General features: G+C 41.8%; 1 protein-coding gene across 1 annotated transcript in view; it reads left to right on the plus strand.

Moving 5' to 3' along the window:
• The first annotated feature begins 2,668 nt into the window (after nucleotides 1-2,668).
• The window catches only part of UBE2N (ubiquitin conjugating enzyme E2 N), a 45,777-nt gene continuing 21,392 nt past the window's right edge, over nucleotides 2,669-27,053 (plus strand). Inside the window, exon 1 of the mRNA XM_033952587.1 lies at nucleotides 2,669-2,839. Within this exon, the coding sequence (XP_033808478.1) occupies nucleotides 2,810-2,839 (30 nt within the window). The 5' untranslated portion in view covers nucleotides 2,669-2,809. The remainder of the gene's footprint in view (nucleotides 2,840-27,053) is intronic.

Consider the following 27,053-nt stretch of genomic DNA (forward strand, 5'->3'; position numbering starts at 1 on the left):
GCGGTATACAAGTCCCATTCCTTTTCTTCATCTTGGAGGAGAGATGGCAAAGAGGGATCTATAAAAGCACAAATAGTGTGGAACAAACCAAATCATATGTACAAATCATTGTGTGCATATAAATCTATGTAATTACATAAAATATAAATAGCAAATGAATAGGGGGGACCAGCATATGGTAAGCAGCAATCATATTAAAATATAATGAAACTTTCAAGTGGCATCGCCAGCTAAATAAGTTAAAGATAGCAATATACAGTAAAACCTTGGATTGCAAGTAACTTGGTTTGCAAGTGTTTTGCAAGACAAGCAAAACATTTGATTAAATTTTAACTTGATATACAAGCAATGTCTTGCAATACACATACATACAGTATACACACATCACAACTGAGCCAATGATTCTTCTCTCTCTGAAACTGCAAGTGTAGTGCAATATAAATATACAGTATACACGTGTCATTATCACAACTGAGCCAATGGTTCTTCTCTCTCCGACACTGTAAGAGTGTAGTGACTGTTCTAAACGAGCGAGGTCTTGTAATACGAGTACGTATAGTATTTTGTATTAAAGTTTTTGGGTTGTGGAATGAATCGTCTGAGTTTTCATTATTTCCTATTGGGAAATTTGCTTTGATATACAAGTGCTTTGGGTTACAAGCATGCTTCTGGAACAAATTATGCTCCTAAACCAAGGTTTGACTGTATTCTGAAACTCTGTTTGTCAATGGTCTAAAGAACAATAGGTTTGAACAGGGCTCCATATTTTGAGAAATGTGCTAGTAGCATGATGTTTCCCTGCGATTACACTTTTATATTTGTTAGTGATACATACAGTATTCCACCATACCATTAATTTAATTCTACTTCAGATAGACTCTTCCAACAGTGCAAGATATTTTTGATGGCCAAAAACAACAGTATGTTAAGCAGGTGAGCATTGGGCTCTGACAGTTTGAAACAGTTTAATAGGGAACTGTTGTTTACCCTCTGAAATAGTTTTAAGACAAGGGTAGTGCATTTAAAACAAACTAAAGAAAGTATTTATTCCCTCAAAATAGAAGCTGGGGAAAGTGCTGCAGAAGGAGGTGGTCAAGGCTGTTGAATTTAGGTTTAGATAATTTTTGAAGGAAAAGTCCATGAAGAGGTTAGGTAGGAAAATTTTGAGCATTGTAGACAATGTCCAATTAATTTTTTTTTGTGCCATAGTTCCATGAACAGCCTGAAAAGGTTACATGTTTGGACTTTAACCTTTTTTATTTCCACATGAAAGGATGGAGGACTTGTATTACATATTGTTTGCTCTGACAGATTTCATTAAAACCTCATTTTTTTTGTTTGTTGACTTTAGTCATCTTTTTCTGGAGATGGGCACAGGTACTAATCCACTAATCCAGACATTTTGAGATCTAACCATAGTTCACAATTTTAAAACTTAATTTCATAACTTTGCCAAAACATTGATTTTATTATACCATATATCATTTACCACCTTTTTGAAGGAGTTCACTCAAGGTGGTGTACAGCTAACATAAGCAACAGACAAAGCAGTAAATTCATATATTTATATATTCAAATTAAAATATGAAATATGGCTTAGTTTGTCAGGTTAATACAATGGGCAATAAAACATTTTAATAGCATGGGGTGTAAGCAAAAGAAGAAGTGCTGTAGAGCAGGGATCTCAAAGGCCCTCCTTGAGGGCTGCAATCCATTCGGGTTTTCAGGATTTCCCCAATGAATATGCATAAGATCTATGTGCGTGCACTGCTTTCAATGCATATTCATTGAGGAAATCCTGAAAACCGCCTGGATTGCTGCCCTCAAGGAGGGCCTTTGAGATCCCTGCTGTAGAGTAACAGAGGTTAGAAAATAAGGGACTGATTTGAAGAAAGTTGCACATGAGATCAGAAAAAGTGCTTGAAATGACCTCTAGGGTAGGCGTGGATAAACGTGCCTTGCTCTATAGTAGGTGCAGCCGAATGTTGTAGGTGACTAATATTTGATAGCCATAAGTGGTTCTATGGAAGAGGGAGGAATAGTTAATACTGTATCAGGCTCAGATCTTCAGAAAAGCGTGTACACTTGCGACACAAAATCGCTTTTTAAGACGGCTAAGGAACTCCCTTGGGACGCAGATTTGCAAATCGACTTCCAGACAAACGTTTGTCCCCCTTTCGGCGCCTACCAGAGAAAAGGATACATTAAAAAAAAAACACACAAAAAAAAAACCCCCAAGGACGTTATAGCCCTGCATAAAGGATCAGAATCGTTTCAAATCAAGATACGGCAGGTGCGCTTTACTACCGTACGCCTTCAGTAAAAACCTGTAGGTTCCGAGTTTTGAAGGAATGAATATAAGAGGCGCAGTAGCTAAAATGCATGCGCAACTGTCACGCGATTCGATCGGTCTAACGGAGGCCACTGTTTACATTTGAGCCAGCCTCATCAAATGTAGCCGCAGCACCTATACGCGGACCTACACGAACGTTGCAAATTGCGCCTCGCTGTCTTTTCTAAAGAGAACTTTTACGAGCAAAGCTGCAAAACCTCTTCATTTTGACGGTCTTGTCTGTGCGCGTGAACAAGCACTCCTCCACGCAGTAATTGACCTCCCCAGAGGCCCGCGCAGCCTCCTGGGCCTTGTAGTGCCTCGAGGCGCGAGCGCTCGTCCGCGAGCAACTACGTTTCCCGGCGTGCTCCGAGCGCCGCCATGACGTCGGCCGGAAGAGAAGCGTCCCGGGTTTCCACTTCTGCGCGCAAAGGCGGCGAGCGAGAGGCTGAGGTTGGGAATTCTGTATAAGACAAGATGGCCGGGCTGCCCCGCAGGATCATTAAGGTAACATCCCGGCGGCCGCAGCCTCGCGAACGCGCTCCGCTGAGGGCTCGTCAGCCGGCTAAGAGGCGCTCCTTGGCGGTGGCAGAGTCAGTGCTGTGGCCGCCGCCTCCTCGCGTGACTTCCGCTTGTCTGCGGTGGCGAGAGGTTGGGCTCTTGCCGCCGACGCCTCCTCCCCGCTGCAACAGGGCAGTGCCGCCGCCGCGGTTCCTACGGCTGGGGAAGGAGCGGTGGTACTGCCGCTGTGGGGTTCGCAGGGTGGAGGGGAAGGCGAGGCCCCGACTGAGGCCTACGGTTTTCGGTGCTGGGTGGCGGGACGGGCTCCCTCGTTTTCACCTCCTCCCCCACTGATAATCAGTTTGACGCGAGCCTGAGAGGGGGCTTTGCAACGCCTTCAGTGCTCCGAATGAATGAATGAAAAAGGCGAGGCGGGGCCCCCTTCCGAGCCGCTGCTCCATTTGGGGGGGGGGGGGGTGTCTAGGATTGTGTGGCCCGCCCTCGCCTCCTCTTTTCTCCGCCTCACGCTTTTCGGCGTATCTCATCGCCCAGGAGTAGGCGAGCGCTCAGCTCCGCGCGGTGACTCTTATTGGCCGTTTATTAGTACGACACACCCCGTACGCTGGCGGCGCTGGCTGCTGCTGCTGTCAACTCTGGAGGCCGTGATGCGCGTGAAATAATTGATAGCAAAATCGGAAACAAAAAAACCCACACACGCACCACGCATTATCAGGGTCAGTGTCCTATTAAGTGCTTGCAAGGCCTAAATTGGGCATTTTCTGAAATATTAGTAACTTTTATAGCACTACACAGGGTGCATGCAGTACTGTAAACATGGTGAGCAATATTCAAGTATATTGTCAAATCGATTCTGCAAGGTATTTTAAACTATAGATCTACAAGGTTTTATCTTTGATGGAGGTCATTTAGATGCAGTGATTCCAAAACTTCCTTATGGTGGAACCCCTAAAATATTATTTTCATAAACTAAAGAGCCCTCAATTTACGTAAACATAGATATGTTCATAAAACATAGAAACGTGACAGCAGGTAAAGGCCAAATGGCCCATCCTGTCTGCCCATCCACTATCCTCTTAAGAGATCTCACAGGCCTGTCCCATGCTATCTTGCATTAAGATACAGGCTTTGTCTTCATCACCTCTACCTGGAGACTATTCCATGCATTCACCACCCTTTCTGTAAAAAAAAGTATTTCCTTAGATTTCTCCTTAGGGAATGACAAAGGGACAAATTTTTCCCTGTCCCCTTGGGAACTCGTTTCCCTGTCCCAGCAAGTTCTTTTCCTGTCCCATCCCTGCAAGCTCTCCACATCTGCACAAGCCTCAAACACTTTATAATCATAAGCGTTAGGGCTTGTGTGGCTAAGGCAGAGCTTACAGAAATGGGACAGGGAAATTGAGTTCCTGTGGGAATGGGGACAGATTTGTCCCCAAGTTGTTCTCTATCCTGAGCCTAGCACCTCTTAGCTTATTTTATGTCCTCTCATTCCACAGCTTCCTTACAAATGAAAGAGACTTGCCTCATGTGCATTTATGCCACATATATATTTAAGCATTTTCATCATATCTCCCCTCTCCCACCTTTCCTCCAGAGTAAACATACACTTCCCCCTCCCGATTCGTGATTTAGGACTCGTGATTTCCTAAAATCGGAATCATTCCCGGACCTCCCCAGACCTTACCTGGTGGTCTAGCAGTCTTTGGGGCAGGAGCGATCTTCCTACGCTCCTGCCTCGTGCAGATCGCTCATCCAAAATAGCTGCCGTGAGTTCCCATCGTACTCTCAAGAGACTATGGGAACTCACGGCAGCTGTTTTGAATGAATGATCTGCACGGGGCAGGAGCGTAGAACGATTGCTCATGCCCCGAAAGACCACTAAACCACCAGGTAAGGTCCGGAAAGGCGGGGGTGGGTTAGTCAGCCCAAAGGTTTTTCGTGAATTTTCAATATTTGCAGGCTGGCTATGCCCCTAACCCCCGCGAACATTGAGGGAGGAGTGTATTGAGATCTTTCTGTCCTCGTATGTGTTATGACGAAGAGCACTGGCCTTCCTCTGGACCGACTCCATCCTTTTTATACCTTTTTGAAGATGTGATCTCCAGAATTGTACACAATATTCTAAATGAAATCTCACCAGAGTCTTATAAAGGGGCATAAATACTTCCTTTTTTCTACTGACTATACCTCTCCCTTTGTATCCTAACATCCTTCTAGCTTTCGCTGTCGCCTTTTCAACCTGTTTGGTTATCTTAAGATCATCACATACTATCACATCCAAGTCCCGCTCCTCTTGCATTCACAAAAGTTCTTCACCTCTTAAACTATACCATTCCCTTGGTCTTTTGCAGCTTAAATGCATGACCTTGTATTTCTTAGCATTAAATCTTAGCTGCCAAATTTCAGACCATTCTTCAAGCTTTAAGTCCTTCCTCTAGTGCAGATTTTGGTATCATCTGCAAAGAGGCAAATCTTACCTGACAGCACTTCAGCAATATCGTTTACAAAAATGTTAAAAAGAACAAACCCAAGAACCGAACCTTGAGGCACATCACTGGTAACATCTCTTTTCTCAGAGCAATCTCCATTGACCACTACCTTCTATCACCTTCAACTCAACCAGTTCCTGACACACTCCCAACACTTTGGGGCCCATACCAAGGGCACTCTTTATATATTGGATGTTTTTGTGGAACACTGTCAAAGACTTTGCTAAAATCTAAATACACCACATCTAGTGCACTCCCTCTATCCAATTCTCTGGTCACCCAGTCACCTCTTTACTTCATGCTATGCCCTCTCCTTCTGGAGTTTTCCCTCATTTGAAAAAGACTCACTGCCTGTATGTTAACGCCATGGAAACATTCTATAAGAAGTCTGCAGTGCCTGAAACTCAAAGCGCTCCTTGGATTGGAGTGGTTTACTAAAATAAAAATCACTGTTCTGTTGATCATATTTTTATTTGATTTGATTTTTTTATTTTTTTTATTTTCCTGTTTTTGTATTGAGGGGGTGGGGTGGGTTTAAAATGGCTCTTTCCTTGCAGAGAACTTCTGTTACAGGTAAGCAACTTTACTGTCTCTGCAGACAAGCAGGGGGATACAAGCACACTTCATAATGAATCCAGAGCTGAGGGGGTTACTTTGTTTAGGCACTGATTGGTGGTCTGAGCATGAAGCAGATGGTGGTAAAGTGCTACAGTTGATAGTATGAAGGATTTTCATTTAAGCTGACATCTTCTATATCATGGTTTTCTTTTTTTCTTTTTTTTTTTCAAGCATTGTGTGTAGCTAGGTCATTTCTGTGGGCCATAGTGGTGCTCAGTTAAATTAGTAGCTATGCTGCTTCAGCAGATAAATCTGTCAAAGCTAAGATTGGTTTGACACATTGTTCTTGGATATAGCTTTGTGTTATCTCTGTTTGTTTATATAGGGTAAAGAGGAAGCTAAAGGAGAAATCCTACCTTATCTGATAATTTTCTTTTCTTTGGTCAGCTCATTTTTCTGCACAAATGGTCCATCGGCTGCCTGGAGACCCCTGGCTGTGCACCTGACCTTGCTGGAATTTCAGCTGGAGGGCAAGTTGGCCAGAGTGTCGCTGGAGGCTTAATGCCCCTGCTCCCACTCCCCTGGATCCAGGAAAGGGTGACTGAGAAAGTCCGCTTACGTGTTGTCTTTGCCCGCAATATGAACCACTGAAAGGGCCAACAGATGAGTCTTTGCCTAGCTACAGACTTGTCACCTCTGGGCTCCTTATACTGCCCTGCTTGTTAGACAATGCTATGGCTGTAGTGAACATCATCTTTCTGACCATCTTGCCCTCCAGCAGCAACCATATTACTCCTCCTTGTAAGGAATATCATTGGCTTCCAATTAAATTTAGACTGATCTATAAGGCTTTAACTTTAGCATTTAAGGCTATACATTCAGGCCTACCTTGTTATTTATCGAAACTCTTGGTTGGAATCTGAGATCAACCAATTCTCATCAGTTCTCATTGCCTTCAGTGTATTTAGCTAACATCTACTCATAATTCTGCTTTTTTTTTGGGGGGGGGGCTTCGCAGCAAACCCTTTTTTATGGAACTCCCTTCCATTTGAAATTTGTTCTGAATATTTACTTAGAGATTTTTTTCAGGATTCTGTCATTGCAGCCGCTATTAAAACTTTTTTAAAAAAAATTATTTTCTTTTATCCTTTTCTTTTTTTTAATGAAATGTCATTCTTTTCCTTTAATTGTTTTTATGTAAGCCATATTAATATAAAAAAAAATGTGGTCTATAAATACCAAAGAAAGCCAAAAAAACCTCTGTGGAGTGACGATGTTCCTAAATGGACTTTATTTGAAAGTGTCAAAGTTCCAAAGGTATACTGAAATCATCCACGTAAAATAATTCCATCCACATAAAAATAAATCATCCACATAAGAGCCTTAAAGGACCTAGTCCGCTAGGGACACAGGACCTTTGGAACTTTGACACTTTCAAATAAAGTCCATTTAGGAACATCGTCACGCCAGAGTTTTTTTTTTGTTTTCTCTGGATTTTCTTCTTTGTGGATATTTTGAGGTCAATTCCTTTTGTTTTTTTTGTATTTTTATTTTTTAACCTTTTTCATTTCAACATCAAGAATTACAATCTTGAAAAGAGATCAGAATTACCAACTAAAAGATACAAGAAAATTTTTACATTTATACTAGAAAATTCAATCAACTATTCAGTCCACAAATTTAGAATCAAGAAATAAAATAAATTCAATTAATTATACAATACTGATATAGAGTAACGGCAACGGGTAACCCCCCCACAGCCGGTAGGCAGGTCATTCACCCATAAACTAGGAGACCAACCCTTCTTTTGACCCTATAAAGTCTAATAGCTGTTTGGGCTCAAAGAAAAGAAAATTTTTATTTTGATAGGAAATAAAGCATTTTGCTGGAAATTTAAGTAAAAAAGTAGCACCAAGGGCAAGGGCTCTCGGCCATTCCTTTTGTTTTTTTCTATAAATACCAAAGAAACATAAAACAAGACCAGGTGCACCGGGTCTCCAGGTGGTTGATGGATTATTTGTGCAGAATAGTAAGAAACAAACTCTTCTGTGTAACATTCTGAATTGTCTAGAAATCCAGTGGCAAAATAGTAATTGTATTAACTCTATTAACTCATGGCTTTACCTAAAGTTTGTATGTGAATGAGCCTCTACTTTTGCTTTACATTTTGCATGTCTGTCTAATATTTAACTGTACTTTGGTGTGTGTGTGTGATGCTGAGTTCAGTTGTTGATTTCTATACTGCACTTATGTTTTCTTGTTGAACCTGGAGTGCTGTTGGGCCATTTTAACATGTAGGTATTTGCCGGCGTATAGGACACACTTTTTCCCCTCAAAATATGCTTAAAATATGGGGTGCGTCTTATGCGCCGGTAATCAAAATTATAAGTTGAAATTTCAGTCCGTTTAAAACTCCTGGTTTATCTTAATATACTATCACGTTGTTTCTGCTCTTTTGGACGCCTTGAAGTCTCACAAGTATGCACTGTACATGCGTGCCACATCGTTTCTGTTCTCTCTCGGACGCTGCAGGATCTCACAAGTACGCGCTGTACACCCGCGTCACGTCGTTTCTGCTCTCTCGGACGCTGCAAGGTCTCACAAGTATGCGCTGTACATGCGCGTCACGTTTCTGGGTTTTGAGGATGAAGATTAAAAGGTATCTAACTACAGTGTTCCCTAGTTACATTTTTTGTGGACATAAATAACTATAAAATTATTGCAGTAAATCATTATGGAAATTCATGAAAAAATGTAGAAAATTATTTTTTTTTCTTAAAAATGTGTATAAAAAAGGGGGGGGTGTCTTATATGCTGCTGCGTCCTATATGTCGGGAAATACGGTAGATGTCTAGTTTTGTGTATCTGACCATGGCATTCTTACCTAAAGCGATTGTTGATTGTCATAAAGAGTGATATCAAAATATAATCACAACAAAGTAGTTTCCAGTTTGGCAAAATAAAGAAGAATGGAAAGGAACAAATCTTTGCTTGTGCACCCAAACATCCTTTTGACCTTTGCTGCTACCTTATGTGCATTAAAATAATCAGATAAGAGCAGAAGCTGGGGTTTTACATGCAGAATGTCACATCTTATACTGGGCTGCTTTCTTGGGTTTTTTGCTGCCCAAGTCCATGATTATGCATTTTTTGGCACTGTCTTAAATGCCTCACTCTAGATCAGACATGTCAGACTCTGGCCATTGGGCCAAATCTAGCCCACGGCGTACTAAAATTTGGCCCGCCAGACAATTTCCAATTTGCATTTCAGCTGGCCCACCGTTGTGACAGAGGGACGCGGTGCCTGACATCAGGCATCATTGTCTCTTTAAGAGGCAAGTCCGAGCAAGAGGGTGATTGTGTGTTGTGGGGGGAAGGTGGGGAAGTATTACTGGTCGAGCCGGAAAGGGGGAGGAGTGAGAACATAACATAACTTTATTCTTCTAAACTGCCAGAATCGGACGATTTCTAAGCGGTTTGCACCGAAGAGAGCTGGACAATCAGCGAAATACAAATAGCAAAAGTACAACATATTTCTTAAGAATAGTCAGAGTAAAATTATTGTAATTATTATAACTTCTCTTTAGGAAATGAATCTATCAAACAATGCAGTCTTGATTCCTTTTCGAAATGTGCCATAGGTCAACCTGGCTCCATTGATGTAATTACAGTAGGGCCGCTGCTGGGAGTTGCAGTCGCACGCTACTGGGTGTGAGTCGATGCTGGAGTGAGTACGGGTCTGTACCCTGCGGTGAGCACTGTGGGCAGAAAACTAATATGAGGAAAAAAGGAGATGCCAGACCTCCGGGGGAGGGAAGGGAAATAGAAGGGAAGAAGAAAGAAAGAGAACCTTGCAAGCGAATTTTCCGAAGACAACCAGAGCCTGGGACTACAACATGATTTGAATAATGACCAGACAACAAAAGGTAGAAAAAATAATTTTATTTTCTGTTTTGTGATTACAATACGTCACATTTGAAATGTGTAGCCTGCCAGAGCTGGTGTTAGACAGCAAGCGTGAACTAGGACCTAAAAGAGAGAGGAAAGGTCTTTTTTATTTATTTTGTTTACATCACAGAGCTGGTGTGGGGTTGGAGAGGTTGTAACCCTATACTTCTACTAAGACTAAGGGGTACTTTTATTAAGGTGCACATTTAACATGTGCTAAATCAGGTAGCATACCTTAATAAAAGGACTCCTAAGTGGGTCATTCCATGTCAAGTGATCAGATTCTTGGAAAGTGCCCTGCATGACCATCACGGATTTTGATGAAACTTCATATGCAGAGTCCACCATGTCTCAAACGAACTTTGGTAAAGTTTTAGTTTCGCCTGTGGAATATTTGTGGAGATATAGCCATTTGTTTGACCCCATACCACAATGAAATACAGTACGACAATGACATTCTGACAACTTTGAGACACAATATCTCCCGAGCTGTGTTTCCAAAAAAACTGAAACTTAGCTACCCTGCACAACTTTTTGAGCTCTGTTCATTGCTACCAATAACAATTTTTGCCGAGCACTGATTGAATGCCTGAATTACAGTAAACTTGGCCGAAAAAATTAGTGCTCCAAAAAAAGTCAAAGTTTGACATTACTTAGCTCTCACAATAATTGAGTAATAAATGCGAAATTTGGCGCATAATGTCTCAGTACAACGTTGTTTTCAAAAGTACAATTTCAACCTCCAAGCTCTTTCCATTAGTTTACAAATTAAGTGTAAAGTTGCTAATTTGTGTAAAAAGGCCAAAAATAGGGTATTTTCAGCCTGCTTTTACAGAAAAATACCTTTTAGAAACTCTTTCAAATCAGTCTCATTAGAAAGAGCATATTTCAAACCCCCTAGAAAAGTGGACTTCATTTTTCAACGCAGGTTAACAATGGCTGAAAAAGGGGGACAAAGTTGCAATTTCGTAAAAGAGGGGGTTAGCCAAAAAGAAAGATTTATAAACTATAAAGGGTTTTACCTCATACAAAATTGTCATTTCTTTAAGACATTACCGTATTTTTTGCTCCATAAGATGCACTTTTTTCCCCCAAAAAAGTGGGTGGAAATAAGGGTGCGTCTTATGGAGCGATTATAACAAAAAAAACCCTCCCCCCGTACCTTTAAATCAAGGCCCGCCATTCTTTTCCTCCCTCCATCAGGTGCAGCGCAGCTCCGCCAATGTTAAAAGGAGCCACGTCAAAATTGGAGCCCTGCCGCCACCGTAGCACGTTCCCTCTGCCACAGTCCTGTACGTCAGAGTAGGGACGGGACCGCAGCAGAGGGAATGTGCTACGGTGGCGGCAGGGCTGTTTAGGCAGACATACCGAAAAGCCTTCTGAGAGTCTGGTACAGGGCAGAGGTGGGGAGAATCGCGAGGCTGAAGTTTGGTCCGCAACAACCTTCCCTGACTGTTGAGGCTGTTTCTTTTCTTGAACGGACCTCAAATCAGATGCGTTCTGCAGCGTAGTTGAGGCGGGAGGAGAAGGTGTAGCGATCTGTTCGCCTTTGCCATCCTTTAGATTACTGATGTAGTCTTTGGTTCTATTAATACTGGACTACTGCAATATTGTTTATCTGGGTGTCCCAAAGAAAACAGTACAAAAATTAAGAATAGTACAGAACACGGCAGTTCGCTTGATATTCGGATTGAAGAAAAGCGACCACATCAGCCCCTACTACAGACTGTTACACTGGTTGCCAATGGAGGCGCGAATAATGTTCAAGTTTGCTTGTATTTGTTTCAAGCAGGCCTGGGGACTAGCGCTTTCCTATCTTCTACCATATTTTGTACTACACAACCCCACATGGTCAACCAGAAACTCTAACATTTGTATACCCAAGGATCCCCAGCTGTAAATATAAACCCTTTTTGGACAGGACTTTCATGTTTCAAGCAAGCAAACGGCAGTCTTGGCTGGGTAACTACATCAGTGGAGCCAGGCTGACCTACGGCGCCTTTCAGAGAGTAATTAAAACTGTACTGTTTAACAGATTTATCTCCTAAACAGAAGCCACACTAAATTTATATTTTCCTTCTGTCTATTTCTTGTGTAATATGTTGTACCTTCACTATTTGTATTTTATAGTTCGCTGATTGTCCAGCCCTCTTCAGTGTGAACCGCGTAGAAGTCATCTGACTATGGCGGTATAGAAGAATAAAGTTGTTATTATTATTATTATTACAAGATTTAGTTTGAATCTATTTTCTTTTATCTAGCTTTTTACTACCTGTAAACACTGAGAAATAGAATTATATTGGATAAAAGAGAAGCATTGCATTAGGCCAAAATGTGGGTGTTCTTGAAAGCTATACTCCCATTGCACTCTGTAAAAGTAAATTGCCAAATATTACTACTTGTATATAAAGTCATTTTTATGCTCACTGGGATGAAACAAAAATGTAAGAATAGGCTTTATTGCAAAACTTTCAAAGAGCAAGAATTTTCCCTTGCCCTTTTCAGGCACCCTTCCCTTTAACCTCATTTCCTCTTTCAGAAGCGCTACACCATAGTATCTACTGCTGATCACTTTTCCAAGCCTAGGCGTTAACTGGCATCTCTTCCTTTGGCTCTAGCCCTGAATTTTGTGTGACTCGGCATCTGGAATTTTTCCAGATTTCTCTGCTTGGCTCCTGCTTTGTGCTTTGATGTCAATTGCAGCCAGCTTGTACCGAGGCGTAAGCCTTTATTCACTGCTAGCAAGGAGAATTTTCTCTATTTTTAATATATATCATAGTGCCATACCCCTCCCCCACCACCATCACCACTACCAAAAAAAAAAGGAACCCAGCATTGACTGCCCTTGGCCAGGTACAATATTACAATATGCTACAGCTTCTAAATATCAATTCCAGTGTACTCTGATTCTGGCCATTGGCTTCATTGGCATCTGTGAGACTAAGCAGCAGAAGCTACACTTGGGAATTGAACCTAGTTCTCATGTATGGCAACATTTGCAGTCAGAATTGACTGCAAAATAAAGCTGCTCATCTGTAGTTCCCTCGAGCCAGCTCTCATCTATGGGAAGCGCTGTAAATATTAACGTTGCTGTTAAGGAAAATACCGAAATCATGACTCTGACAATTTTGGAGAATGAAGACATCACCTGTGACATTGCTGTTGTACAGATAAACCTGATGCAAAAACTCTGGACTTTGTGGTAAAGTGTAAAAGTACGAGAAAACAGCATAATTTACGGAAAGGTTGGTACCAAGCAGCTACCATATATACTCAAATAAAAACTGATCCAAATATAAACCAGGGTAGCCTTCCCCCCCCACAAGAAAAAGGTGGGGGAAAGGCTGACTCTAATATAAACCGAGGTTAGAAATTTGGATTATCATGAAGAGCCAACCTACAAAGACTAGACATTCTTGCCATAAGTTTTAATACATTATTTAACTTTACAATGTATCCTCTTACCTTTTTTGCTTCCCTGAAGTAGTAAACTCCAAAAGTCAAAAAATATAAAAATTACTTCTTAACAAGCTATAAAGGATTGAATCAAACAGGACAAAATGTGCCAAACACCGTATCAAACAAATTTCAACAAATATCTCAATAAGTGGAGAATGACCTCAGAATTTAGTACAGGCAGTCCCCGGTTTAAGAACACCCAACTTATGTCAAATTCGTCTAGTATTAATTATTTCTATAGCGCTACCAGACGCATGCAGCACTGCACAGTCACAAAGAAGAAGAAAACGGTCCCTTCTCGAAAGAGCTTACAAGCTAAATAGCCAAGACAGACAAACAGGATGTCGTGGATACAGTTAAGGGGAACGGTTAATCAAAAAGGTGGGTTTTCAGTCTGCTCTTAAACATGGGAAGGGGATTGACGGACTCGAGTAATTTATTCCAGGCATAGGGGGCAGCTAGATGAAAGGAACAAAGTCTGGAATTGGCAGTAGAGGAGAAGGGTAACACTAAGAGTGGCTTATTTGAGGAACGGAGTTCTCTGGGAGGTGTATAAGGAGAGAGAAGCGAAGAGAGATATTGAAAGGCAGCAGAATGAACACACTTGTAGGTCAGCAATAAGATCTTAAACTGTATGTGATGGCAGATAGGGAGCAAGTGAAGTTACTTAAGGAGAGAGGTGACATGAGCATAGCGAAGTTGATAGAAGATGAGTCGTGCAGCAGAATTTTGCACAGATTGCAAAGGGGAGTGGTGACACTGCAGGAGACCAGTTAGAAGTAGATTGCAGTAATCTAAGTGTGAGGTTACGAGAGCGCTGGGATCCTGCCTGTCCTGTGCCAACATGCCCCTCGTCGTCTTACCCTCCGTTCAGCATCCCAAATTTGTGCCTCTCGTGGGTGTTTAACTCCTCTGGTCGACTTTCTCCTCCCAGTCGCACTTAGCAAAGCCATGGCCACTGGAACCTGCACGCGGTTGACCCGGAAGCCTTCCCTCTGATGTGAAGGAAAACTTCTTGGTCAGCAGGGTGCAGGAACAAGCAGTTGCGGCTTTGCGAAATGCAACTGGGAGGAGAGAGCTGGCCAGAGGAGGTAAATACTTGTGAGAGGCACGAATTTGGGACGCTGAACGGAGGGAAAGTTGAGGGGTGCATTGCGACATGGAAGGAGAAGGGTAGCGTTTTGAAAGGAAGGGAGGAAGAAGGGGCGCGTTGGCACAGTAAGGGAAAGGCAGGGTCACATTGGGACACAGAAGGAAGGGGAGAGAGCGCAAACTTTGGACAATGGACAGAAGGAGGGAGGGAGCATGAACTTGGGACACAGGATGGAAGAATAAAGGGAGTGATGGAAAGATGCTGAGGTAGGAGACTAGAAAGGGAGAATTTTTGTTCATGGTTGTCTTGAGTGAGAGGGAAAGAGAGATGGTGCACATGGGGAAATGAAGAAAGAGAATTATTGGGCATAGGGAGGGAGATAGAAATATTGGACATGGTGGTGGGAGAGGCGTGAGGTACAGATGCATGGGGTAGAGAGAGATGAGAGGGAGAAATGTTGGATGTGATGGTGGAGAGTAGAGAATGACACAGTGACAAAATTCATCACCGTTCCTGTCCCCGTAGATAACCGTGGGAAACAATCCCTTGTCATTGTCAACCTCAGTCCTGCTACACCAGTGTTCTTCAATACAAGGCTTGAGGATCAGTGGTTGTGTCCATTCATACTCTGATTCTTCCCTCTCTCCTTAAAGAATGACATGGATATGGTTTTCTGCGGTTATCCACGGGGACAGGAATAGTAATGAATTTTGTCACTGTGCCATTCTCTGGTGGAGAGGGAACAGTGGGACGGATGAAGAGTGAAAGTAAGTGTAAAACTCCTATCTTTTCTTTCTATCTGAACTACAGTACTTTATTTTGAGGACTGTTTGTTTAATGTTCCTTAATGTACGAGGGTCATTTCATAAATAATGCACACTATTTTTTTTTTTTTAAATTTACATGTTTTGGGGGTTTTTTTATTTTCAAGTATTTCTTTACAATCCTTCAATATAGTCTCCCTGCTTTGCAATGACCAAGTCCTAATGTGCGGGAAGCTTCATTATTCAATCCATGACACCGTTTTAGTTCAGTTGCCGAATGGCTCGGGTACTGGCGGAAGAAAGCTCTTCCAGAGATGTAAAACATGTCCACGCATAGGTTGTTTCAACTTTGGAAAAAGGTCAAAATCTGGTGGTATCATGTCTGGACTGTAGGGAGCATAAGGTAACACATCCCAGCCGTATTTGTGTAGTTTTTCAATGACAATATTCCCTATGTGCGTTATCGTGAAGAATGAGTAGCCCAGCCAAGAGCAACTGAGGTCAGGTTTTGTGCATTTTTCTGCGCATGTTTTGGAAAAAAATCACGATAATACACTGCTGTGACACTTCCACTTTGTCTGTGATAATGATGCCTTCAAGATCATAAGCAAAAATCATCATTTGTTTGACTTTTGATTGAGCTCATCAAAATGTTTTTGGTCGTGGGGAAGATGGCGCTCTCTACTTGTCACTGAAAAACTACACGAATACGGCTGGGAGGTGCTCCCTACAGGCCAAACACGAGTCCACCAGACTTCGACCTTTTTCCAACATTGAAACAACCTATGCATGACATCATTTTGCATCTAGGAAGAGCTTTCTTCGCCAGTACCTGAGCCATTCGGCAACTGAACAAAACGGTGTCTTGGATGGAGTAATGAAGCTTCCCGGACGTTGGGACTTGGTCGTTGCAAAGGAGGGAGACTATATTGGAGGATTGTAAAGAAATACTTGAAAAAAATAAAACATGTAAATTTTTTTTAAAATAGTGTGCATTATTTATGAAATGACCCTCGTATTTTAATGTTCTTTAATGCTTTTATAGACTGTATACTGTACAGGATCTGAGTTACATACAAACTCAACTTAAGAATGGTTTAAAAAAACGGAACTCTTTCTTAACCCGTAGACTGCCTGTATTTCTCCTACCACATAAAGAGATGTCTCATCATACCATCATGGGCTTAAAAAAAAACAAACAAAAATCCACCACAATTTATATCCCTATAATCCAAATCCTTTACAAAAATATTCAGTTATTTGAAAATGACCATGACCACCTGAAAATGCAGTCTTTCATAAAATAAACATTTAGAGCAATCCAATAGTCCAGTGTTTTTCAACCTTTTTACACCTGTACACCGGCAGAAATAAAATAATTATTTTGTGGACCGGCAAACTACTAAGACTGAAATTAAAAAAACCACAATTCCGCCCCGTCTCCACAATCTCGGAGGGGGGCGGAGCAGGGCTCCCACGCTCCTCTCCTCGATGCAGGGGGGGGCCGGAGGAGAAAAGCAGGCTCCTCCGGTGAGAAGTCAGCAAAAAGTCATCTCTCCTGTGTCGGGAGGGGGCCGGAGCAGGGCTCCCACGCTCCTCTCCTTAGTGCAGGGGGTGCCGGAGGAAAAGGCAGGTTCCTCCGGTGAAGATGGCTTGAAAAGTCGGCTCTCCTGTGTCGGGAGGGGGGCGGAGCAGGGCTCCCACGCTCCTCTCCTCGATGCAGGGGGGGCCGGAGGAGAAAAGCAGGCTCCTCCGGTGAGAAGTCAGCAAAAAGTTGTCTCTCCTGTGTCGGGAGGGGGGCGGAGCAGGGCTCCCACGCTCCTCTCCTTAGTGCAGGGGGTGCTGGAGGAAAAGGCAGGTTCCTCCGGTGAAGATGGCTTGAAAAGTCGGCTCTCCTATAGGGAGGGATGAGTTTCATTCCTGTCATGGTATGTATAAAATTAAGCACAGGTATCTTAGATCTGTTGTAATAAATAGTTCCAATGTGACTTGTTTAATCCTCACACTGTACAATTAAAGGTTGGAGAAAAAAGCCTCGGACTTAAGTGACAGCACAATTAAGGCTATAAGCCAACTGCTGTCAGTCATACAATCATAGGCAGAAAACCTCTATCCCAATTTTGATCAGTTCTATGGACAACCAAAGCATGTAGAGCATGCATTGAAGGGTTAACATAGAAAAATCACTGATCTGCAAATGTCCATCAATTCAGTCCAAAAGGCAACTTTAAACAACTGCACAATGGATTGTAGAACCAGCAAAATATCTTCGTTTTGCCTGTCTCCCCAGTTGCCTCAGGGGATTATATCCTTAACCAGTGCATAAACCGCCGGAATGGCACACAGACTGAAAAACAAAATGCTCACTCAAGCACTTCTATGTACCAGTTCCACCATGATGACATCATCCATTAAAAAAAATGCAAACCATTCAATCCTATGATTCAACCTTTTGACCAGACTGTATCTAAAGTTAAATCCAACATTCCATTTGGTGAAATTGAGTATGCAGCTCACCCCAGTATATCAAGCCCACAATTGAGTCAATTACTGAACGTCTTAAGACATCAAAGGAACGCTGGCTTATTACACAATATTTAGCCAAAGTCTCTTCTACCTTGCCCTATATTGTAATGGTGCTCAAATAGCCTCATCTTCAGCTGACATGTCTTTTTGCCCAACATAAATCAGATTACAAGAGCAAATTAAAATGTAAATAGCATTCTGAGCCACACCAAGTAGTATGATGTTTGAGATGGATTGTCATCCTGAGTGGATGGATACAGCCACTCCTACCGTAATTAAATAAGCTGCACATCCACATTTCCAATGGCCTTCAGCATCAGTCCAGTTTGACATTATCCACACATCTGAGCAGCACAATAGATCTTTTAAATGATATTCTGTTGTAGGATATCATGCAGTGTAGAGCCTGGAAACATTGATCCACCCCCAGAATCTTCCAATACTTTATTATCCTTCCCACTTGAATGGACAATGGAGAAAACGTTAATAAATATGAAACCACTTCCGATACTGGATCCTTTGCTTGATACATGAACAGCTGCTCCTGAGAGCACTAGGCACAGAGAAAGTATCTGCATATAATTTAGGTATATCAAATCCATAACCCTGCAGCTTTTTTCAGGGAACACATTCCTCTTCCTCTTGGAAGCTTCACAAATTGGTTGTTTGTAGAGCCTTGTTGCAGTGCTTGGAGGTTTCAAATCCTTTCTAATTGAGACTTTATTTTTGTTTCTCTTTTGTTTAAGATCTGTGTGAAGGTCATGCTGCTTCTAAGTTGTCAATTTTACAGTGGATCAAAGCTGCTATGGAGGCTTGCGTTGTTTGGGGGAAGGGTATGCTAGTGGACCTGAGGGGCCCATTCTGCCCTAGCTCAGGCTACTTCCTAGGCAGAAGTGCTTGCACTGACACCTGAAGATATTTATATGGGGGCAATTGGTTGTCCTTTTCTCCTTTGCAAAACATTACAAGATGGAGATCCTTGTCCAAAGTTGTTGCAAGAAGCCTTGCCTTCTGAAATCTGGTGAGACATTACTTTTGAACATCCTGTTGATCTGGTCTGATCTAGCAGAGATTATAAGGAAGGTGAAATTTATTCATGCCTATTAATTTCCTTTCCTTGAGTCCTGATAGTTTAGTCCACGGTATACTTTAGAACAGGGCTGTGGAGTCGGTAGATAAATGTTCCGACTCCTCAGTTTTTTGTACTTCAGACTCCGACTCCAGGTACCCAAAATTTCCTCCGACTCCTCGACTCCGACTCCACAGCACTGGTTAATTTTCAGATCGTTAAAATGGAATGTCAAGTTGAGAGAAATGAGCATTTTCGGCACCACCTTCTTTTTGCTTTTAATCAAGGTTCTAAGGCCGCAGAAGCTGCTCGCAACATTTGTGCTGTGTATATAGTAGGTGCTATAGCTGAAAGAATCGCTCGTGATTGGTATGCCAAGTTCAAAAATGGAGTCAGTAGATAAATGTTCCGACTCCTCAGTTTTTTGTACTTCTGACTCCGACTCCAGGTACCCAAAATTTCCTCCGACTCTTGACTCCACAGCCCTGCCTTAGAAGACTGCAATAGAATGGATTTCCCTTGACTTATCTTTCCAGTGGGCTATATATAGTTAACGTAAACTGAATTTTATTTTTATATGCTGCAGTGATCATGAGTTAACTGTGGCTGATTCCGCCTTTCCAATGTCCCCTTCCTATTGTTTTTTTCACTTTTATGTCTGATTTTCTACCTCTTCTCACTTTGGGCTCCTTTTGCAAAGGCGCGTTAGGGCCTTAACATGCGCTAAATTGCCACGCGCACTAGACCTTAACACCAGCATTGAGCTGGCGTTAGTTCTAGAAACGTAGTGCGGGTTTAGCACGCGCTAAAATCCTGCGTGCTCTAAAAACGCTAGCGCACCTTTATAAAAGGAGTTCTTTGTTTTGAGTTGTCTATTATTGTCCATGTCAAGTTATTTTTATGTTTTTATTGATTACAAGTATCCCCTTTTTATTGTACATTGCCTAGAAATCGCGATAGGCAATTAATAAACATTTTAACCCCCCCCCTTGTTTTTTCATCTTTGGAAAATTTAAATAAAAAACAATTAATGTCATTGTTGTTAAGCTATCTAGCTTTGTAAACATTTGATCATATTACAGTGATGATAAATTGTCAGTTAAAAGTTTAAAGTTTATTAGGTTTTTATGAACCGCCTATCAAGGTTATCTAAGCGTTTTAATAATCAGATACTCAAGCATTTTCCCTATCTGTCCCTTTTTGGGCACACTTAGTAAAGGAGGCTTTTTAGGAAGTACAGTGATGCCTTGGAATCTGAACTTAATCCGTTCCAGAACCCCGTTCGAGTTCCAAAGCGTTCGAGTTCCAAGACAGTTTTTCCCATTGAAAATAATAGAAACTGGATTAATCTGTTCCTGAGTCCCACAAACTCAAATGTTAACAGGAAATACATAGGATTTTAAGGTAAAATATTAACAAATATTCCAAAGCAGCATTCAGATTCTGGAGCGCAAACACACGCATACAAAGTGCAGGGCGTTCGGATCCCAAAGCAGAGTTCAGATTCCAAGACAAAATTTACTACAAAAAAAGTTTGGATTCCAAGTCGTGGGACATTCGGATTTCGAGGTACCACTGTAATTCACTTTCTCCCAGTGACAGTGCTGCTGCTTATTCATTTTGCTGGTGGTTAGAATGACATGCAGTCACTTTCATTTGTGTCCTAAAGGTAGCTGGACTTGGCGTATGAAAGAACAAACGATAAGCTTGCAAGTGTTCAGAGGCAGCTTATCTTATCTATTCCTTATTACTGTTCTAATGCAGTCACTTGGTGAGCTTGGCATGGTGACGCACTGTATACTGAGGTAGTCAACTGCAGGTCACCCTACACGTACTATTAATTGCTTTTGTCTGAATTACTGTGTAAGGGCAGGATTTAAGAAAATGGAAAAGAAATTGCTATAATTCTGCAGAACAACAATAAAAAATTCCAGCATTTCTCTGTAGTTTCAAGTTTATTTCTGTTTGATTTACTGCTTAAAATATATCCTAAGTGGTTTACATAAAGCATTATTAAAAATTATTTAAATCAGGGAGGCTAACATAGACAATTAAAATAATGAGGGAGACTATATAAGAAACTATATAAGAAACAAAAAAAAAACCGATGGGGGAGGGAGAAAACAAAAGGGAGTAAGATGAAACTGAAAGGAAGTAAATCTATGGGGAAAAACACTGGCAAACTTACTAGCTAGTTGCTTTGATGATGTTTTCCTACAGCCTCCTTATACAAGCAGATATTTGGTGTTTTTAACATGAGAAACCAGGGCTTGACGGAAAACGCTCTTCACTTACAGGTTAAATCAATGAGGCAAGTGTGGTGAGGAGGAGAAAAAGTGGAGTTGGAGGTTAGATGAGACAAAACTTGGGCAGTGGAAGGAAAGGAATATAGAGTGCCACAAAGAACTTTGGGTTCTTTGTAGACTGAGGCCCAGATTCTCAAAACTTTAACACGGTCGCTAAACTGGTTTCCGACAGTTTAGCCTGCACGCATTTTAACGGTGGATTATCAAAACGTGCTTATCTCAGCCTTTAGTGAGCTTTCTAGCAGTCTCCAACACTGCCATGCAAATGGGCTCTTCAACATTGAACTGAGCACTCTGGTGGATTCTTCAAAATCGCCGATCTATTCTTGAAGAGCAGCGTCGGCTTTTGGCGAAAAAAATCAGCGACTGGTCTGGAGTGACAGCACTGTTAAAAAGTGCATCTTGCGGTGTGTTATGACTGCATTATAGCTCCCTTTGGCAGCGGGAGAGATGCTGTCTGTCCTGCCGCCAACCGAGACACACCACCGGCAGCGGGAGAGATGCCTAATGTCTCCCACTGCCAAACACGCCCCCCCCCCCCCCAACTCCTCTCAGCAGCGGGAGAGATGCCCAATCTCTTCCACCCTCCTTCAGCGGGAGAGATGCCCAATCATTTCCCCCCCCCCAACTCCCCTCCCCGTGCCTCCGCCGATCTCATCTTACTTTATTTTCAAATGGCTGGCCGGAGGGATGTCTACTCCCTCCGGCCAGCTGGCCCACCTCTTCAAAATGGTGGGCCTTCCCCCAGGCTGTTTAAGGCACCTCCTGTGGGTGGGAACTTATGCATCTGGGCCAATCAGAGCTTTAGGTCCCTCCGTGGATGGATGCATCAGGGGAGGGGCCTAAGGCTCTGATTGGCCCAGTTAAATGAGATAAGGGGGTTTGCCGGAATTTAATGTTTTGAAAACCAGTAGAAGTGTTTTATATGTGATACGGTGGTTTACAGGGAGCCAGTGTGTATTTTTTTCAAAAGGGGAGTGATGTGGTCAAATCTGCATGAATTATGAATCAGCAAGATTATAGTGGGTTTTTTTTATATTTGTAGTCTACGGATATCTGCATACAGAGAATTACAACTGTTTTATCACTAATGAGTGTACCAGAATATTTAAAGTTTGGGGGAAAAGTAGTAGGCAAATTAAGATAACACTGAGAATCTTAGTAGATGTGGCTTAAGGAATAGCTATGCTTTGAAGTTGAATTTGAAGGGGTAAAAGTGAGCAGTAAATATGATTGAAGATTTGTCAGAGTTTAGTTGGTGTGTATTTAGCCAGTTCATAATGGGAATGACATTATCATTAATAAATGTGATTTCAGTGGAAGAGTATATGTCAAAGATGTAGAGAATTTGGATGATATCAAAATATACAAACATAGTGATGCCCAAGAATTGTGCCAAAGTTAAAAGCAGTATGTGGAAGAGAAAATCCCAGGCATGGAAGCAAATTTCTAGTCACCATGATGACTTGGGCTCTTGGGATTTGTCTAATTCTGTGCATCTGAAGTGAAGTAACAGAATCTGTGTAAAAATTTTAAAAGCAGCCTTTCATTCTTAGTCCTGTGGGTCCTTTTATAATTGGTGTCGTGGGCTACTCTTTGTGTATTGGCACTTTCACTTTGAATTGAAGCTTTTGTCAAGGGAAAGATTTAATTCCATCTTAGGAAATAACATATTGGTGATGTTAGACTGCCCTTTGTGATAGAAAATTATCTTCCCTGAGATGTGGATATTACACTCTACAGTGTCTATATTACGCACAACAGATGCAGAATTAAGAGCTGTCACTTGACGGGGGCTGGCTAGTAATGGCTGGCTCTCAATCAAAAGAGAGATTTCAACACTTCAAGTGAAGAGACTGGAAAGAGAAAGGAAGATTTCATGAACTGAGGGAATAACTATTTCAAGTGAACTGCTCAAGGTGGGGTAAAATAAGTTGGAAGTAGAAAATTATACTCGTACGTTAATATATTAGCCATAGAAATAAACTACATAGCTGCTACTTGGGACAATTCTATGCAAAAAAAAAAATATATATATATATATATTTTTTTTTTTTTTTTGTAATTTTGTGTTTGTCAAGAATTCCATACTTGACAAACATAGATGGCTGCTGACAACAATATGAAGATGCAAACTTAAAAAGCCAGTCAGAAAATAAAGTATCTGCTCGATAAACCCTTTGTAGAGGAAAGGACTTCAAATAAAACCAAACCACAGACCGTAAAAACTTTTAAGTCTGTTGGTTTAGCAGGTTTAATTCTCACTCAGTCCTGAAAACCTCTCCATTTTCATTTAAAATTTATTTGAAATTTATCAACAAAAAGTTCTTTAAAAAGCGTTCACAAAAATGCACTTATCTTAAAAAGTAGCCAAAGTAGGCCCATTTCACCGTTCACACTTGGCTTCCTCAGGGCTTTTCAAACAAGTTATAAACAAAACAATCAATGTTTGTTAAAATTTTAGAAAAATAACATTTATTTATTTATTTTAAAAATGTCTATCCCGCTTATATCTTCCAATGCAAAAGCTGTCAAAATTTGTACTTCAGATGTCTTCAATGGCTGCTTTTGCCCATTCAATTTGCCGTACAATGGCAGCTGTATTTAACTAAGATGCCCACACGTGCATACTTTGTGTATGGCATCATCCACAAAAAGCACCAAAAATAACCAAATTCACAAGATTCATTGCTCACTTCAAGTTGCTCTTACCCATTATAATACCGCGCAATGATGATTGTACCTGAATAAAATGTGCATTATCATGCGTGCGTGCTCAATCTTCAAAAAAGGATCAAGAGGAGAACCGGGAAACTATAGACCTGTGAGTCTCACATTGGTCCCTGGGAAAATGGTCGAGTCTTTGATTAATGATAGCATAGTCCAGCATCTGGATACCATGACCTGTTGAGAGGTAGGCAGCACGGATTCAGGAAAGGGAAGTCATGCTTGACGAACCTACTTCAATTTTTTGAAATGGTAAACAAACATGTCGATAGCGGAGAACCGGTGGACATAATATACTTGGATTTCCAGAAAGCGTTCGACAAAGTACCACACAAGAGACTTCTCAGAAAACTACAAAGTCATGGAATAGAAGGGGATATACTAAGATGGATAGGAAATTGGCTGGAATACAGAAAACAAAGAGTAGGCGTAAATGGGGAGTACTGGGACTGGAAGCAAGTAACTAGCGGCGTGCCTCAGGGCTCAGTTCTTGGGCCTATCTTATTCAATATCTTCGTAAATGACCTGGATGAAGAAACGACCAGCCTCATCACCAAGTTTGCAGATGACACAGCTTTGCCGGGCAATCAGATCACAAAAAGACAACGAGGAACTCCAGAGAGATTTGAACCAACTTGAGAGATGGGCAGAAAATTGGCAGATGAGTTTTAATGTAGAAAAATGCAAAGTGATGCACCTGGGCAGAAAACAAGGAGCAGGAGTATAAACTGCTAGGTATAACATTGGGGAAGAGCGAACAGGAAAAGGATCTGGTGGTACTGATAAACAGGAATCTGAAGCCGTCGGCGGTGAAGAAGGCTAACAGGATGTTGGGCATGATAAAGAAGGGAATCACGAGTAGATCGAAAGAGGTCATAATGCCGCTTTATAGAGCAATGGTCAGACCACACTTGGAATACTGTGTCCAACACTGGTCTCCGTACCTGAAGAAGGATATAACATTGCTGGAGAGGGTGCAGAGGCGAGCGACGAAGCTAGTAAAAGGTATGGAGAACTTGAGCTACCAAGAACGCCTCAGAAATCTGGGATTATTCACCCTTGAGAAGAAAAGACTGAGAGGGGATCTAATAGAGACTTTTAAAATATTAAAAGGAATCGACAAAATGGAGCAAGCTCGCTCACCGACAAGGGGAAAGGATGGAGAGCAAGAAACATCATTATTCACTTTGTCAAATATGACTCGGACAAGAGGTCATGGACTGAAGCTAAGAGGGGTCAAGGCCATGACAAATGTCAGAAAGTTCTTCTTCACACAGCGGATGGTGAACGCCTGGAACTCTCTCCCAGAGGATGTGGTGGAGGAAACCACCATTTTAGGATTTAAGGTAAAATTGGACGCACATCTTGCGGGACACATTGAGGGATACAAATGATTAAGGTATTCGCCCAAGTAAGCCTGGCTGAGCCTCCGCGTGCGCGGACCACCGGACTTGATGGACCCCAGGTCTGATCCAGTGCAGGCATTTCTTATGTTCTTATGAAACACTCTGTTCAATAATACTGTTTAATTCAGCCGCTTCCAGTGCTCAGAATTTGTGCGCCCGCCTTACCTCTCTCTCCCTGGCTTTAATTCTTAAGTAAATACATCCAAAATAAATCTCAGGTCAATGAAACTGTAATTCTGTGGAAAACAATGCGGTGAAACACAAAATATGTGTATTATATTAAGAAAAAAAGCACTTCAATAATATTGTTTGATCCAACCAGTTCTAATGATTGAAGTTTACGTACCCATCTTGCCTCTCGCTGTCTTGACTTTTTTTTTTTAACTTTGTTGCCTCCGTTGATACTGACGGGTTTCATGAGAACTGGTAGCAGCCATTCAGGGAGCGGCGGGAGCTCAAAAACTTCACTGGCCACGAGATCTGACTGAGGCAGCCATCCAGGGAGGGAGAGGCTCAGCGCAGGGCAAGAACGTGGAAAGCTCGCTCCTGCCCATACACCACTGGACCACCAGGGATTCGAAAAGGCGAAAAAAGGTACACGTCCAAAAAGCCGTTTTGATTTATCGACACTTGGACGACCTGTCTTTTAGATCGTCCAAGTGCCAACTTGGGCGGGTTTTTAGATGTATTTAAGTTTCGATTATGAACCCCCTTAACGTCTAATTGTAAGAAACTGGGAAAAAGAAAGACTGACTTTCAATCTTTTCGGATGACAACTTATATTTTCGGAATGTATTTCTATCTGTTTTCTCAAATACCTTTTGTTATAAAACTCTTACTCAAAATATTGAAATTCAAAAAAAACCCTTATTTCTTTGTCAGAACTATTGACTGTGAATGATAGGCAATCATTACAGGTGTTGTCCAGGTTTTTAAGTTCTTCCCTAATTCATGTCCACAACATGACGATGTCGTCATAAAGTGGTACCAGCCATAACTTTTACTTATGTACACGTGTATGGCAAATTGTAAATCCATTCTTTTTCAAAGGCTGACATATAAAGATTGGCTAATGAGGGTGCAAAATTGGCATGCATGACATCTGATTTTTGTAAATTTAGCACCTCATTAAAACTAAAAAAAACAACAACCCCAAACAAACAAATTTGTATTTGTTGTGTGTGTGTGTGGAGAATTTCTCCATCATAAAGGTGTAGCTTCTTTGTGCCCCAGACCTGATGCCCCCAGCTCTTACAACTCCTCCAGCATTCTTGCTCCCCAAATGTTTTGAAATCTCTCCCCTCACCTGACTTGATCTCACTCTCTGACTCCTAGTAGGTTCAGTTCCCCATAATTGAATCCCTCCATACGTCTTTCTCCCGTTTAAATAAACCTCCCCGTGGCACATCCATGTAGTGTGTGTCCCCTGTTCATCACTGATCATGAGAAGAAAAGGAACAGAAGGGGCCATTATGTATTGGGCTATGATGCTGACTGCAAAATTTGAACAATATGGGATGTCATATTGCATTCAACACTGAGCAGCATAAGAAAAGGATGTGACCCATTCCATCCCCATTTCTCCTGAGACAGTGCTGGGTAGAGGCTGGGTGAGGGGCTAGAAGAGAGGAGCAGGAAAATAACCTGGTTTGAGTGCAGCCTTGTTTTTCGTTGTTTTTTTTTGGGGGGGTTGCCTGTGCAGAATTCCCCCAGGAGTAACATCCATAAGACACATTCTGTTATGTCCCTTCTGGATTCAGTACTCTAGGTGTTCAATACCTTCCCGCAATCCAGGAGTTGCAGAAATCCAAACACTTTTCTGAGCATATGCTCCTCCCACCTTAGAGAGAGAGAGTC

The sequence above is a fragment of the Geotrypetes seraphini genome, chromosome 7, assembly GCF_902459505.1.
Source record: "Geotrypetes seraphini chromosome 7, aGeoSer1.1, whole genome shotgun sequence".
Classification (NCBI taxonomy): Eukaryota; Metazoa; Chordata; class Amphibia; order Gymnophiona; family Dermophiidae; genus Geotrypetes; species Geotrypetes seraphini.